Raw genomic sequence first — 16,221 nt, forward strand, 5'->3', positions numbered from 1 at the left:
ATAACGGTAACTCTAAATCCATTCTTCTTTTGAATTTTTTTCTGTTGTCTTAAATAGAAGAGAAACAGAATACATGGTCATTACAAACATGGTGAGTTTTATGTTACCAGCCATGGTTTAATTATTGTAGAACTGCTTACACTCAAAGGCAGGAATTTAAGAACTTGGAGATGGTGCAGAAGAATTTCACTGAGGCAGTGACAGGAATAAAAGGTTTTGGTCATGAAAAGAGACGAGAGAATTTGGGACATTTAATAAAATTGAAGAAAGTGATGTTTGGGGGTGTACGGAAGAATTATTTAAATATTATGTAGGAAACTGATGTGATGTGATGAAATGTCTACTTTTATGGATTGGGTGTTGGGAGATGAAGAGCATAAAACTAAAGAACTCAGCAAAAGAAAAAGGCTCAAGGCTGTTTGGCTGTGCAGTAGTTTGTTGAACTTAACTTATCAAGAAAATTATGCAACCTAATCCATGTAATTTTTGAAAAGTGGATAAACATTAAACTGGAAGATTGAGGAAAAATAAAGTGGATGAATTCTTTATTGAGCCATTATATATGCCTTCAGAGAATGTTCTATTCTGTGAAGCTTTCATTTTCTTTGGCCTTGTGTCCATAAACTACAGCAAGAAACAAATTACTGGTGGAGCTCAGCAGGTAAGATGCATCTGTGGTGTCAGAGGGATGGTAGATGCTTCTGTAAACGCTGTCTTCATAAGTATTTGACAGTGAAATATGGTATAACTGTGACATGAAGGCCATTTTGCAATTTTAAATCAAATTATTTATAGTGAGCTCCAGTGAAAAGCTTTGTTTTGCATGCTATCCAGGCAAGTCAACCCATACTTAAGTACAACAAGTAGTACAATAATAAAAGTGCAGGATATTGTGTAGCAGTAAGTTGAAGCATGCAACGTTGAGCGAAAAGTATGATTAAAGAATTAAAGGGCACTGGGAGGTCCATTTGGAAGTCTGATAACAGCAGGAAAGAAACTGTACTTAAATCTGGAGATATGTCTTTTCAAGCTCATGTATCTCGTGCCTGGTCGGTTGGAGGTGGGGAGAGATGAAAATGTGGTTGGGGTGGGAGAGGTCCTTTAATAATGTTGGCAGCTTTCCTAATAGAGCAGAAGCATAAGAACATGAAAAACGAGTAGCCATCTGGCCTGCCATTTAATAAGATCATATCTGATTTGGCTGTGGACTCCATTCCACCTAACTGCCTTTTCTCCATAACCATGCAAAACCCTGCAGGGTGCCTTGGCTAATGTAGTGCTTTGCGTAACACTGTTACAACACTGGCAATCAGGACCAAGGTTCGAGTCCTGCGCTGTCTATGAGGAGTTTGTACATTCTCCCCATGTCGGTGTGTTTACCCTGGGGGCTCCAGTTTCCTCCCAAAGTTCAAAATGTACCGGGGTTATCGGTCAACTGGGTGTAAATTGGCAGCATAGGCTCGTGGGTCCAAAGGACCTGTTACCTTGCTGTATGTCTAAATTAAATTAAAAAATTTATTTAACTGTATCCTAAATATATTTAGCTTAAGTAAGCTTCTACTGCTTACTTGGACAGGGAATTCTATAGATGGAACTTCTCTCTGGGTAAAGCAGTTCTCCCTCATCTTTGTGCAAAAGCTGTACCCCCAAATCTAGTCTCATCTACTAGTTGAATCAACTTTCCTTCTTCTATCTTTTTGCCCACCCACCCACCTTTCATAATTTTATGCCTCTCTGAGATCCCCTAATTCTTCTGAATACCAGCAAGTCTAGTTCCAGGCAACTCGTTCTCATTCTTCATAAAATAACGTACCAATCTCCAAAATCAATCTGGTGAATCTTCTCTGTATAGCCTTCAAACCCAGTATATTCTTTCTTGGGTAAGGAGACCAGAACTGCATGCAATTCCCTGGAAAGTTGCAGCACAAACCTCCTTGCTCTTAAATTTAACCCCTCCAGAAATGAAGGCCAACGTTCTCTTTGCTTTCTTAAGAACCATATTTTTGTGATTCAGGCACAAGCACTTTCTAGTCCCTTTCCATTCCAGCATGTTACAACCTTTCACCATTTAAATATTATCTTCTATTTTTATGTGTATACCCTGCATTTACCAACATTGTACTCTTTCTGCCAGACCCTTACTGTTCACTTAATCAACCAATATCTAATCCAGAGTCTCCTCATTCTCTGTACATGTTGTTTTTCCACTTAATTTTAGTGTCATCAACAATCTAAGATGCAGTACATTTGGTACCCGCATCCAAATTGTTAATTTATATTGTGGACAGCTGAAAGACCAGCACCAATCCCAATGGCACAATTCTCATCACTGATTTCCAACCAAACACCCATTTTCTCGCCATCCTGATATGCTGACACATTACCCGAAGTCCAGACATCCTTATCTTATGGGTAAGTCACTGACTGACCGCCTTCTGTAAAACCAAATATGCAGCTATCCTCAAAAAACTCCAGTAAATTGTCAGACATGACCTACCTTTCCTGAATCCATGCTGCATCTGCCTGATGGAACTATTTTTATCCAGGAGTCTCACTATTTCTTCCTTAATGATAACTTGAAGCATTTTCCTTGTTACCGATGTTAAACTAACTGGCCTATGGTTACCTATTTTTTGCTTGCATCCTGTTTTTTTAACAGTGGTGCGACATTTGCTGTTTTCCTATCTACCAGGGCCTGCTCAGAGTCCAGAGAATTTTGGTGAATTATCACAAAACACCTCTGCTATAATTTCCCCAATTTTTTTCTGTATCCTGTGATGCATTCCATTTGGATAGGGGACGTGTACCTTTTTGGACCCGCTAGTTTGCTCACCACCACCTCTTTAATGATTGAAATTATATTTTTTGCTTGCATCCTTAACATCTTTGTTTGGAATATTAGACACATATTCCACATTGAAGACAGACACAAAATAGTTGTTCAGGCATCAGCAATTTCCACATTTACCATCTTTCAAGGACCTACATTCACTTTGTTTTTTATGATTTATATCATTATAAAAACTTTTATACTTTCATAATCCAGAATACAACACAGTTTAGGCCCTTTGGCCCATGTTGTTGTGCCAATTCCATAACAATCTAATCCTTCCCTACCTCACACCCATAACTATCTATATTTCTTACATCTGTCTGCTTATCTGAAAGTCTTTCAAATATCCTTATTGTACCAGCCTTCACCACTCCCTGCAATGCATTCCCACACCCACCACTCTTTGTGTAAACAAAAGCCCCTTTCGCACTTGCATCCCACTAAATTGGCCGTTCAGTATCCTGGGATAGGAATGGGGGTTTGGCTTTTCACATCTGACCACCGGGCGAAGGGTAGACGGCGGCGGCCCCGATACGGGCAGGAGCAAGGGGGAGACGGCGGCCCCGGCCTTGGTCGAGTGAGGCAGGCGGAGGCCCCGGTCCGGGCAGGGAGTGGGAGGCGGTGGCCCCAGTCCAGGCACAGGGTGAACTGCGGCGGCCTCGGCCCCGGTCCGGGCAGTATGGACCGACCTAGGAGGGGAGGCAGACCCCTCCAGCCCGGGTAAGAAACCTGCATAGGAGAAGGCCACTCCGATATAAAACCTACGACCCAAGGACCTCGCTGCCACGTCCCAGCTTGCTTGGCCACGGCACACGAACCATGGGTGTAAAGGGTGGGGCCAGTACTGCGCGCACTGCACTCCACCTAAAAGCTCCTTTGCGCAGGCCCGAGGACAGGTCCACGTCCTCCCCCTCAACGTCCTCCCCCTCCACGTCCTCCCCCTCAAAAGATGCTCACAAACTCAAGCTAGCATGCTGGAACATCAGAACCATGCTAGACAAGACTGACAGCCACCGACCTGAACGTCGGTCTGCCCTCATTGCACATGAACTCCTCAGACTTGACATCGACATAGCCGCTCTCAGTGAAGTCCGCCTGGCAGATGTAGGCAGCCTCCAAGAACGCGGCGCGGGCTACACACTCTACTGGTCTGGCAAGCCTTCGGATGAACGACGCCTATCTGGTGTAGGCTTCATGGTCAAGAGCTTCATTGCCTCCAAACTCGAAAACCTTCCGACAGGCCTCTCGGACCGAATCATGTCCATGCGACTCCCACTTCAAAACAAGCGTCACATCACCCTCATCAGTGTCTATGCTCCAACCCTCCAGGCGGAACCAGCAGAAAAGAACAAGTTCTACACCGACCTGCGCAACCTCATCCAACGTACCCCTACAGCCGACAAGGTTGTCATCCTGGGCGACTTCAACGCTCGTGTCGGCAAAGACTCAGAAACCTGGCCAGGAATCCTGGGCAAGCATGGCGTCGGCAAGTGCAACGACAATGGGCGCCTCCTGTTGGAGCTCTGCGCAGAACAGCGGCTTGTCATTACAAACACCCTTTTTCAGCAGAGGGACAGCCTTAAGACCACCTGGATGCATCCCCGATCCAAACACTGGCACCTCCTGGACTACATCCTGGTGCGAGAAAGTGACAAACAAGATGTGCTCTACACCAGGGTCATGCCTAGCGCGGAATGCCACACTGACCACCGGCTGGTTCGCTGCAAGCTCAACCTTCACTTCAAGCCAAAGCCCAGGAACAATAAAGCCCCCAGAAAGAGGTTCAATGTTGGAAAACTGCAGTCAGACGAAGCGAGAGGAAACTTCCAGGCAAACCTCAAAGCAAAGCTCGACGTTGCAACCCGCCTCACGGACCCGTCCCCTGAAACCCTCTGGGATCAGTTGAAGACTACCATACTGCAATCCACTGAAGAGGTACTGGGCTTCTCCTCCAGGAAAAACAAGGACTGGTTTGACGAAAACAGCCAGGAAATCCAGGAGCTGCTGGCAAAGAAGCGAGCTGCCCACCAGGCTCACCTTACAAAGCCGTCCTGTCCAGAGAAAAAACAAGCCTTCCGTCGCGCATGCAGCCATCTTCAGCGCAAACTCCGGGAGATCCAAAATGAGTGGTGGACTAGCCTCGCCAAACGAACACAGCTCAGCGCGGACATTGGCGACTTCAGGGGTTTCTACGAGGCTCTAAAGGCTGTGTACGGCCCCTCACCCCAAGTCCAAAGCCCGCTGCGCAGCTCAGACGGCAAAGTCCTCCTCAGCGACAAGATCTCCATCCTCAACCGATGGTCAGAACACTTCCAATCTCTTTTCAGTACCAGCCGCTCAGTCCAAGATTCCGCCCTGCTCCAGCTCCCTCAACAGCCCCTAAGGCTAGAGCTGGATGAGGTTCCCACCCTGGATGAGACATATAAGGCAATCGAACAACTGAAAAGTGGCAAAGCAGCAGGTATGGATGGAATCCCCCCAGAAGTCTGGAAGGCTGGCGGCAAAACTCTGCATGCCAAACTGCATGAGTTTTTCAAGCTTTGTTGGGACCAAGGTAAACTGCCTCAGGATCTTCGTGATGCCACCATCATCACCCTGTACAAAAACAAAGGCGAGAAATCAGACTGCTCAAACTACAGGGGAATCACGTTGCTCTCCATTGCAGGCAAAATCTTCGCTAGGATTCTACTAAACAGAATAATACCTAGTGTCGCCGAGAATATTCTCCCAGAATCACAGTGCGGCTTTCGCGCAAACAGAGGAACCACTGACATGGTCTTTGCCCTCAGACAGCTCCAAGAAAAGTGCAGAGAACAAAACAAAGGACTCTACATCACCTTTGTTGACCTCACCAAAGCCTTCGACACCGTGAGCAGGAAAGGGCTTTGGCAAATACTAGAGCGCATCGGATGTCCCCCAAAGTACCTCAACATGATTATCCAACTGCACGAAAACCAACAAGGTCGGGTCAGATACAGCAATGAGCTCTCTGAACCCTTCTCCATTAACAATGGCGTGAAGCAAGGCTGTGTTCTGGCACCAACCCTCTTTTCAATCTTCTTCAGCATGATGCTGAACCAAGCCATGAAAGACCCCAACAATGAAGACGCTGTTTACATCCGGTACCGCACGGATGGCAGTCTCTTCAATCTGAGGCGCCTGCAAGCTCACACCAAGACACAAGAGAAACTTGTCCGTGAACTACTCTTTGCAGATGATGCCGCTTTAGTTGCCCATTCAGAGCCAGCTCTTCAGCGCTTGACATCCTGCTTTGCGGAAACTGCCAAAATGTTTGGCCTGGAAGTCAGCCTGAAGAAAACTGAGGTCCTCCATCAGCCAGCTCCCCACCATGACTACCAGCCCCCCCCACATCTCCATCGGGCACACAAAACTCAAAACGGTCAACCAGTTTACCTATCTCGGCTGCACCATTTCATCAGATGCAAGGATCGACAATGAGATAGACAACAGACTCGCCAAGGCAAATAGCGCCTTTGGAAGACTACACAAAAGAGTCTGGAAAAACAACCAACTGAAATACCTCACAAAGATAAGCGTATACAGAGCCGTTGTCATACCCACACTCCTGTTCGGCTCCGAATCATGGGTCCTCTACCGGCACCACCTACGGCTCCTAGAACGCTTCCACCAGCGTTGTCTCCGCTCCATCCTCAACATCCATTGGAGCGCTCACACCCCTAACGTCGAGGTACTCGAGATGGCAGAGGTCGACAGCATCGAGTCCACGCTGCTGAAGATCCAGCTGCGCTGGATGGGTCACGTCTCCAGAATGGAGGACCATCGCCTTCCCAAAATCGTATTATATGGCGAGCTCTCCACTGGCCACCGTGACAGAGGTGCACCAAAGAAAAGGTACAAGGACTGCCTAAATAAATCTCTTGGTGCCTGCCACATTGACCACCGCCAGTGGGCTGATAACGCCTCAAACCGTGCATCTTGGCGCCTCACAGTTTGGCGGGCAGCAGCCTCCTTTGAAGAAGACCGCAGAGCCCACCTCACTGACAAAAGGCAAAGGAGGAAAAACCCAACACCCAACCCCAACCAACCAATTTTCCCTTGCAACCGCTGCAATCGTGTCTGCCTGTCCCGCATCGGACTGGTCAGCCACAAACGAGCCTGCAGCTGACGTGGACTTTTTTACCCCCTCCATAAATCTTCATCCGCGAAGCCAAGCCAAAGAAAGACTCCAAACTGGGACAGTGAACGCTTTCACACTTGCAAGGAGCCATCCCTGGGGTTAAGACTGTTTTACCTTCTACCGTTGACATAATGATGCATGAGTGATGGTGGACCTGCCCTAAATCCTGATCAATGTACTAGGATCTTACATTTGAACAAAATTAATCATGCCTAATTATAATATAATTAAACTTTCTGTACAGCACAGTATGAGCCCTTCAGCCCCTGTTGTCGTTGTGCCAACCTATAAACCAAGCTTTAGAAGGGACCAATGGAAATTGCAAGCAATAAATAGCAATAGCATACAATTTTTAAATAGGGTGGTAAAGTTGGAGGCGCTATAGCGCTCAATTTATATAGCGTGGGAAAGTTGGTAGCACTATTGCTTACAATTTATAAATACTGTGGGGGAAAAAGTGATGGTGGACCTGCCCTCCCAAAATTCAATGCAGCAGAGAAAGGGCTGTATGCCTGGCTGCATGCACGGAGCATTCATAGAGGGTTTCTCTGCCACATGGCATTCTGGGAAGTCAGGTCCGTCATTGCTTTTTTCACCCCACAGTCTTGATAAATTGTGTGCTATAGTGCTACCAATTATCCCATGGTGGTTAAAAATTCTCCGCTATTGCTATTTATTGCTGTTTATGCTATTTATTTCCTCTTTGTCTCTTTGTGACTTTCCCACAGCAAAGTTTATACTGTGGCGGCTTACCACAAGGCAGGCGAACCGGCCAAAATGGCGCCATCGGGGGTTTCCCATCCTTCCAGCATGGGGCTCAGAAACCCACGCTGGGGGACCAAGTGACATCCGGGTGATGTCAGCGCCCTTCAGCGCGGTTCTCAGCCAGGTCTGGGCTGGGAGTATAAGTGCAGCCCAGCAGCCTGCAATAAACTAGTCTGCTCACTGTGCTCAACCCGTCTGGTTGTGTGTGTGTTATTGCAGGAGCAGAGTAGCTGCCGTTACAATTGGTGACCCTGGCTGGTTCAAACGTCTTTGAACCCATCATGAGCGAGCCTGGGATCAGCCCTATAGCAGTGAAACGGCCTGAATTTTGGGTTCATGAGCCGGAGACCTGGTTCGGCCACACGGAGGCTCAGTTTCACCTCCGCTACATTTCATCTGACATGACCAAATTCTACCATGTGGTTGCTGCCCTGGATCAGGCCACCGCCAAACGCGTGTTGCACCTTGTTCAGCACCCACCTGCCGAGGACAAACACAAGACCATCAAGCGAGTGCTTACGGGGTCCCTCGGACTATCCAGACACCAGCGTGCTGCTCGGATGCTGCACCTCGCCTCCCTGGGGAACAGGTCCCTGATGGAGCTGATGGACGAGATGCTCGTGGGTGAGCACACCAACTGCCCACTCTTCGATGCCATCTTCCTCAACCATATACCTGGGGACATCTGGCCGGTGCTAGTCCAGGAGAGCTTCATCGACCCGAGGAAGGTCGCCCAGAAGGCCCAAGAGCTGTGGCTCGCACGATTCCCGGAGGGCTCAGTCGTCAAGCAGGTCACAAGGCATGGACACGTCCACGCCAAGCCCATCCCTAGCGCTGCGGTAGAGCATCCGGCCCCTGCAGGGGCCCGAAAGAGCATAACCAAGGCCACAGCATCCGCTCCAGGCTTCTGCTTCTACCACCAGCGCTAGGGAACCAAGGCTCGGAAGTGTCATCAGCCCTGCTCATTCCAGGGAAATGACCAGGCCGGCTGCTGTTAATGGCTGCGGCGGCTGGCCAACGGCACAGCCTCCTTTACCTGAGGGACTCAGTCAGCGGCCGTCGGTTCCTTGTTGACACTGGAGCCCAGATCAGCATCATCCCAGCCACGGCTGTCGTGTCCAGGAACTGACCTCGTGGACCTCCCCTCCGTGCGGCCAACACAACGGTAATCCGGACGTATGGAGACAAGACAGTCCACTTCCAGATCGGCCAACGGAATTTCGTGTGGAAGTTCACCATCTCGTCCCTCCCATCCTAGGTGCAGACTTCCTCCCCGCACCGGGCTTCTGGTGGACATTCGAGGTAGGCGCCTGGTGGACGCCCATACCTTCCAGGCTGTTCGCCTCGATGCCTCCCACTCTGAGCAACCGCAGATAGCTACGATCAGCATGCCCAGAGACAAGTTCCAATGAATCCTGGACACTCCTCAAGCCACAGTTCTCCGCTGCCTCGCCGCGTCACAGGGTGTTCCACCACATCCCCACCCAGGGCCCACCGGTTCATGCCAAGGCACGCCGGCTCCCGCCTGACAAGCTCCAGGTTGCGAAGGAGGAGTTTTGGTACCTGTTGGAGCTGGGGATCATTTAATGGACCAACAGCCCGTGGGCCTCGCCGCTCCATCTGGTCCCGAATGCCACTGGTGGCTGGCGTCCCTGAGGAGACTATCAACTGCTCAACGAGACAACCGTTCCTGACCATTAGCCCATCCCTCACATCCAAGACTTTACGGCCAACCTGCATGGTGCAAGGGTTTTCTCCAAGGTTGACCTGGTGCGCGGATATCACCAGATCCCGGTACACCCTGAGGACATACCCAAGACGGCCATCATCACCCCCTTTGGCTTGTTCGAATTCCTGCGCATGCCGTTCGGGCTCAAGAATGGCGCTCAGACATTCCAGTGCCTCATGGACTCTGTGGGCAGGGACTTGGATTTTGTCTTTATTTATTTGGACGACATCCTTGTCGCCAGCAAGGATCGGGCGCAACACAAGGCCCACCTATGTGCCCTTTTCTCCCAGCTGGCTGACTTCGGCCTTACCATCAACCCGGCCGAGTGCCAGTTCGGGAAAGAGTCCTTGCAGTTCCTGGGCCATACCATCACAGCCGAAGGAGCCACGCCCACCGCTGGGAAGGTTGCTGCTATCAGGGAGTTCCCACGCCCGGACAGCCTCAAGGTACTGCAGGAGTTCACGGGTATGGTCAACTTTTACAACTGCTTCATGCTGAGAGCTGCACGCATCATGCAGCCGCTATTCGCCCTCATTGCGCCCAAACACAAGACACTTGCTTGGAACCCAGAAGCCTGCGCCGCATTCGAGGCCACCAAGGACGCCCTCGCGAAGGCCAACATGCTCGCCCAACTGCACATGGCCCTCTCTGTCAATGCCTCTGCCACATCCCTCGGTGCCATCCTGGAGCAGCAGGTGAATGGGCATTGGAAACCACTGGCATTCTTTAGCCGCCTGCTCTGCCCACCGGAACGCAAGTATAGTGTTTTCGACCACGAGTTACTGGGCATGTACCTGACGGTGCGGAATATCCGCTATTTTTAGGAGGGGAGGACTTTTACCATCTTCACCGATCACAAACCCCTCACCCAGGCGCTCGTGATGGCAGGATCCCTGGTCGACCCCTCAGCAGTGTCACCTCTCCTTCGTGTTGGAGTTTACCACCAACATTCGGCACGAGGTGGAGAAGGACAATGTGGTTGCCGATGCACTCTCGCGACCAGCCATCTGCGCGCTGACACCCGGCATAGACTTCGACCAGCTCACCCAGGACCAGGAATCTGATGAGGAGACGAGGGCCTTCAAGACCGCCATCATGGGCCTGCGGTTCCGAGACCACAGAGGAGCGGCAAAGGCACCATCCTCTGTGATATTTCCTTGAGCACCCCGCGGCCAGTGTTCCCCCAGCAGTGGCGCAGGCTGGTCTTCCGTCACATCCACAACCTTTCACATCCGTCCATCAGGTCCACGGTCCAGATGGTGGCAGAATGGTTTGTACGGCATAAAGCAGATCGCAGGCTGGGCCAGAACATGCACCCATTGCCAGACCTCCAAGGTACACAGGCACACCAGGGCACCCATACAGGAGTTCGAGCACGTCCGGGAATGGTTCAACCTCATTCACGTGGACATTGTCGGGCTCTTGCCCGTTTCCCGGGGCAACCGTTACCTGTTTATGATGGTGGACCGCACCACTCACTGGTCCGAGGCTATCCCGATGCCAGAAGTCTCCACCGACTCCTGCTCCTGAGCACTGTTGCTTGGTTGGGTTGCCCGGTTCGGCGTCCCGGGTCACCTCACCAGCGATCAGTTCACATCAGCGCTCTGGGCACAGCTCGCCAACAGGTTGGGGATCCAGCTACACTGCACCACCTACAGGCCAATGGACTGGTCGAATGTCTGCACCGCCACATTAAGTCAGCACTCATGGCCTGCCTCACCGGTCCTGACTGGGCGGACGAACTATCTTGGGTGCCCCTGGGCATCTGCTCCAGTCCCAAGGAAGATCTGCAGGCATCATCAGCTGAGCTGGTCTATGGTGCGCTGCTGGCACTACCTGGTGAATTCGTCAATGCACTTCACAATCCCCAGTGGTCACCGCGCGAACTACTTCCTCACCTCAGGACACGGTTGGACTTGTTCAAACCCTCACCGCCGCCCAGCCATGGCACCCACCCGTCTCACGTTCCCGGCGAACTTCTTTCCGCAGAGTACGTTTTTGTTTGGCGGGCCTCAACCGCGGCATCTCTGCAATGACCGTACAAGGGGCTGTACAGGGTTGTACAGTGTTCCGGCTCGATGTTCACGCTGGACAGTGGCGGCAAGCGGGAGCTGTTTACCATGGACAGGCTGAAGCCAGCACACCTCGATCCCACCCAAGCCCGTGGTCATTGCCCAGCCCAAGAGGTGAGGCCGCCCGGTGAAAAAGGACATTGGTGCCGGTTCTTGGGGGGGCTGTGTGGCGGCTCACCACAAGGCAGGCGAACCGGCCCCGCTTGTAAGCCATGCAGCGGGGCAGCCGGCCAAAATGGCGCCGTCGGGGTTTTCCTTTCCTTCCAGCATGGGGCTCAGAAACCCGCGCTGGGGCACCACGAGATGCCCAGGTGACATCAGTGCCCTCCAGCGTGGTTCTCAGCCAAGTCCGGGCTGGGTGTATGTCCAGCCCAGCAGCCTGCAATAAACTAGTCTGCTCACTGAGCTCAATCCGTCTGGTTGTGCGTGTGTGTTATTGTAGGAGCAGAGTAGTTGCCACTACAATACCTTCATTTTAATCTTTTCTTGCTGCACTCATGCAAAAACTTGGGTCATTTCAGTCTCACAATGCAATTACCCATTTCATATTTGCCTGATTGCAATGCCAGGGTTTGCAGACGCCTGGGATATTACTGGGGTTGAGGCCGTCAACCCCTGGCGTGAGATGATGTCATCTGACGTTGGCACTGAGTTGATTTTTTTTCTCACTTGGCACTTTTTAGGCTGATAGGTGTTTGATTCCTGGGATCACTTGGAGGTGTGAAGGGGTCTAAAGACTAGCCTCTGACATCTCCCTAAACTTTCCTCCACTTGCCTTGAACAAATGCCCTCTGATATTTGCTTTCTTTGCTCTGGGTAAAAAAAATTCTAACTTCCCTTTCAATATTGCTTTGTTGGTGGTTCTTTGGTGCTTTTTAAATTATTCTCAATCTTCCAATTTCCCACTATTTTTGGCAACTTTGAATGCATGAGATTTTAATTTGATGCATTCCTTTATCTCCTTAGTTATCCAAAGCTTGCTCTTCCCTCTGCAATATACGTGCTTAGCACTGTAAAAAATTCTTGAAATCTTCCACTTTTCTTCATCTGTCCCATAATGCAGACCGTATTCTCAGTCCATCCAACCAGTGCCTCCCTCATTCCTTTGTGGTCTCCCTTGATCAGGCAAAATACACTGATTTTAGATCAAGCTATTGTATAAGCCCCTTTCACACTTGCGTCGCAGTAAATCACCAGTTCAGTGTCCCAGGATAGGAATGGGGGTTTGGCTTTTCACACTTGACCACTCCTAACTGGGATACTGAATGCTTTCACACTTGCAAGGAGCCACCCTTGGGGTTAGGACTGTTCTACCTTCTACCGGTGATGTAATGACACATCGAGCGATGGTGAACCTGCCCTGATCAATGTATTATGATCTTAAATTTGAACAAAATTAATCTTGCATAGTTATACGATAATTAAGCTTTATGTACAGTACAGTGACTTGTCAGCCACAAACGAGCCTGCAGCTGACGTGGACATTTACCCCTCCATAAATGTTCGTCCGCGAAGCCAAGCCAACGAAAAACAGTACAGTGTGAGCCCTTCAGCCTATTGTTGTTGTTCCGAACTATATAAACATTTATAAGCGACTGTGGGAAAGTTGATAGCACTATAGCACTCAATTTATACAGCATGGGAAAGTTGTAGCGTTATAGCATATAATTTATAAATACCTGGGAAAAAGTGATGGCAGACCTACCCTCCCAGAATTCCATGCGGCAGAGAAAGGGCTGTCTGTCCGGCTGCATGCATGGAGCATTCATAGAGGGGTTTCTCTGCTGCACTGCATTCTGGGAAGTCAGGTCCGCCATCGCTTTTTCCCCACAGTCTGTAAATTGTGCGCATGTTGTTTAAAAATTGTCCACTATTGCTGTTTATTGCTATTTATTTCCACTCTCTCTCTCCTGCTGCAACTTTCCCACAACAAAGTTTATACCTTCATTTTAAACGTTTCTTCCTTCATGTTCCTGCACTCACACAAAAACTTGGGGTCATTTGAATCCCACAGTGCAATTGCCCATTCTGCACTTGCCTGATTGCAATGCCGGAGTCTGCAGAGGCCAGAGATTGTACTAGGGGTTGATGCCATCAATCCCCGTGTGAGATGACGTCATCTGACGCTGGTGTTGAGAACATTTTCCTTTCACACTAGATATTTTAAAGCCCAATTGGCCATTAATTCCTGGGACCACGTGAAAGTGTGGAAGGTGCTATAGACAGTGTTGATGGAGGGGAGGTTGGTTTGCATGTTAACATGAGCATCTGCATTTTCTATGGCCTTGAGCAGAGCAGTTCTCAATTCCCTTGGGCTTCTGTGGAAGTAGAGTCACTTATGGTTTTTAGACTGCAATGTTGGGAAAATCGTGGAAAAAAATTAACATAATTGCTCCCCGTGTGGTCGTTCACACTGGGCTCCTTTTTAGACTGCAAATACCTGAGTGCAACAGTCCTGGTGGATGGACATGCAGTAGAATGATGACTGTCAGTGATTTTTCCTGGTATGATTTACACTGCAGGCTTCCTCCAAAAAGTTGTAGGGGTCCTGCAGGATAAATCGTGGGGCAGGAATTGCCTCCAAATTCCTGCACAATCCTTTTTAGACTGCCTGTGTCGTGGCAAAATTCCTTGATTGTGTGTAACATGCCTGTAGTCTAAAAACCATAATTGGTGTTCTTTTTCATGGTTGAAGTCGCATTGACATGGTTGGACAAGGATAGCTATCTGGATCTGTAATTCTCCTAGGTTCTAGTAATTGTATTGTATGACCACTTCTAATCTTGCTATTAACAACACATTACACAGACAAGGAAGCGTAACGTGCTTAAAACTGCACCCATTAACCCATTTGGACATGAGCTATCAAAGCGATTCCCTTTATTCTCCTCACCACTTTTTCTACTACTGAAACCCGAATTGTTCTTCTCACTTTCCTCATTCTGGCAAAGAGTTTTGGACCTAAGGCTTTGTTTCTCCTTCCATAGACATGACCTGACTATTACCAGCATTTTCTGTTATTATTTTAAATGAATTAATGTGGTATTTTGTTTTTCAAACTGGAAAGCTGAAGTTAAATGGAATCTGCTGGAGAAACTTAGCGGGTCTAGCAACATCATGGGAGATGATGAATGGTTGATGTTTCCAGCTGAATCTTTTTTCCACATTTTTATTTAAGACAGATAAAGATCCCCTGAATATCTGTCTGTCTGAATATTCCCTCTGCTTTGTTATACTGTACATAGAAAGCTGATGAAATAAGATTACTGAGACATTACTCTTCAGCTGCACCTCATTGAAAACACATGCAATTCTTGGTTAAAAATAAAATTTTATTTTACTTCTATACTGCAAATATGTGTGGTTTAGGACAGTGATTAGGATGGGCTCAGGCCACAGGAAGATGTTGATGAGTCGATAAATTGGGCAGAGCAAATGGCAGATGGAATTTAATCCTGCTAAGTGCAAAGAGGTGCATTTTGGAAGGTCAAATAAGGGCAGGGCAGACAAAGTAAATGGTAAGGCCCGAGGGATTTGAAGAAGAGGGACCTTGGCGTATGAGTCCAAGGATCACTGAATGCAGCAGCACAGGTTGATAAAGAAGATGCAGCCTTTCATTAGCCTGATCACAAAATACAAGAGCAGAAACGTTGTGGTACAGCTTTATAAAAGTTCAGTGAAGCCACATTTGGAATATTGTGTGTAGTTTTTCAGATTTCTGATTTATTGTCAGAGTACATGCATGACATCCCATACAACCCTGAGATTCTTTCTCCTGCAGGCGGGGCAGAATTACCATGAATTTGTGGTGCAAAAAAAACTGTACTCATGAAGATGCGTGAACAAGTAAAGAAATGTAAACAAACTGCAATACAGAGAAATAAAATCAATAAAGTGCAAAAATAAGAGATCATAAATCAGTCTCTGATTGAGTTTGTGGTTGAGTCTGGTGGTGCAGGAGTAGCGGTTGTTTCTTGTGGCACCTGTACCTCTTTCCTGATGGTAGCAGTGAGAACAGAGTGTGTGCTGGATGGTGTGGCTCCTTGATGATTGCTGCTGCTTTACGACAGCAGTGTTCTCTAGATGTTCTCGATGGTGGGGATGATGTCCTGGGCTGTGTCCACTGCCCTTTGCAGGACTTTCCGCTCGAGGCTATTGGTGTCCCTGTATGAGACCTTGATTGAGACTTTCCACCACATATAGAACATAGAACAATATAGTACAGTACAGGTCCTTCGACCCTCGATGCAGTGCCGACCCATATATTCCTTCCTTAAAATAAAGTACTAAACCTTCCCTACCCCATAATCCCTCTATTTTTCTTTCTTCCATGTGTCTATAATAAGAGTCTCTTTCAATGCCCCCAAATGTTTCAGGTTCCACCACCATCCACGGCAAAGGGCATTCCAGGCTCCCACAACTTTCTATATTTTAAAAAATGTCTCTCCTAAACTTCTCTCCCTTAACTCTGGTGTTTGCTGATCCTGCCCTAGGAAAAAGGTGTTGGTTGTCCACCCTATCAATGCCTCTCATAATCTTATAGACCACTATTAAGTCTCCTCTCATCCTTCTGTAGAAAGTTGCCAAGGTTTCCAATATCATACCAAATCTCCACAAACTCCTGAGGAGGTAGAGGTGTTGATGTGCTTTCTTCAAGATGCCA

The 16,221-nt window shown here is 48.7% G+C and overlaps 1 protein-coding gene across 20 annotated transcripts in view; it reads left to right on the top strand.

The window, feature by feature from the left end:
* The window catches only part of lmbr1 (limb development membrane protein 1), a 305,384-nt gene that overhangs the window by 256,545 nt on the left and 32,618 nt on the right, over positions 1–16,221 (top strand). Inside the window, exons 17-18 of one of the 20 annotated variants that reach the window (XM_069914759.1) lie at positions 58–91; positions 631–661. The exons of 18 other annotated variants lie outside the window; for them this stretch is intronic. In XM_069914759.1, the coding sequence (XP_069770860.1) occupies positions 58–91; positions 631–661 (65 nt within the window). The remainder of the gene's footprint in view (positions 1–57; positions 92–630; positions 662–16,221) is intronic. One more of the 20 variants, XM_069914763.1, reaches the window with a different exon arrangement.

This window comes from Narcine bancroftii, chromosome 1 (genome assembly GCF_036971445.1).
Source record: "Narcine bancroftii isolate sNarBan1 chromosome 1, sNarBan1.hap1, whole genome shotgun sequence".
NCBI lineage: Eukaryota > Metazoa > Chordata > Chondrichthyes > Torpediniformes > Narcinidae > Narcine > Narcine bancroftii.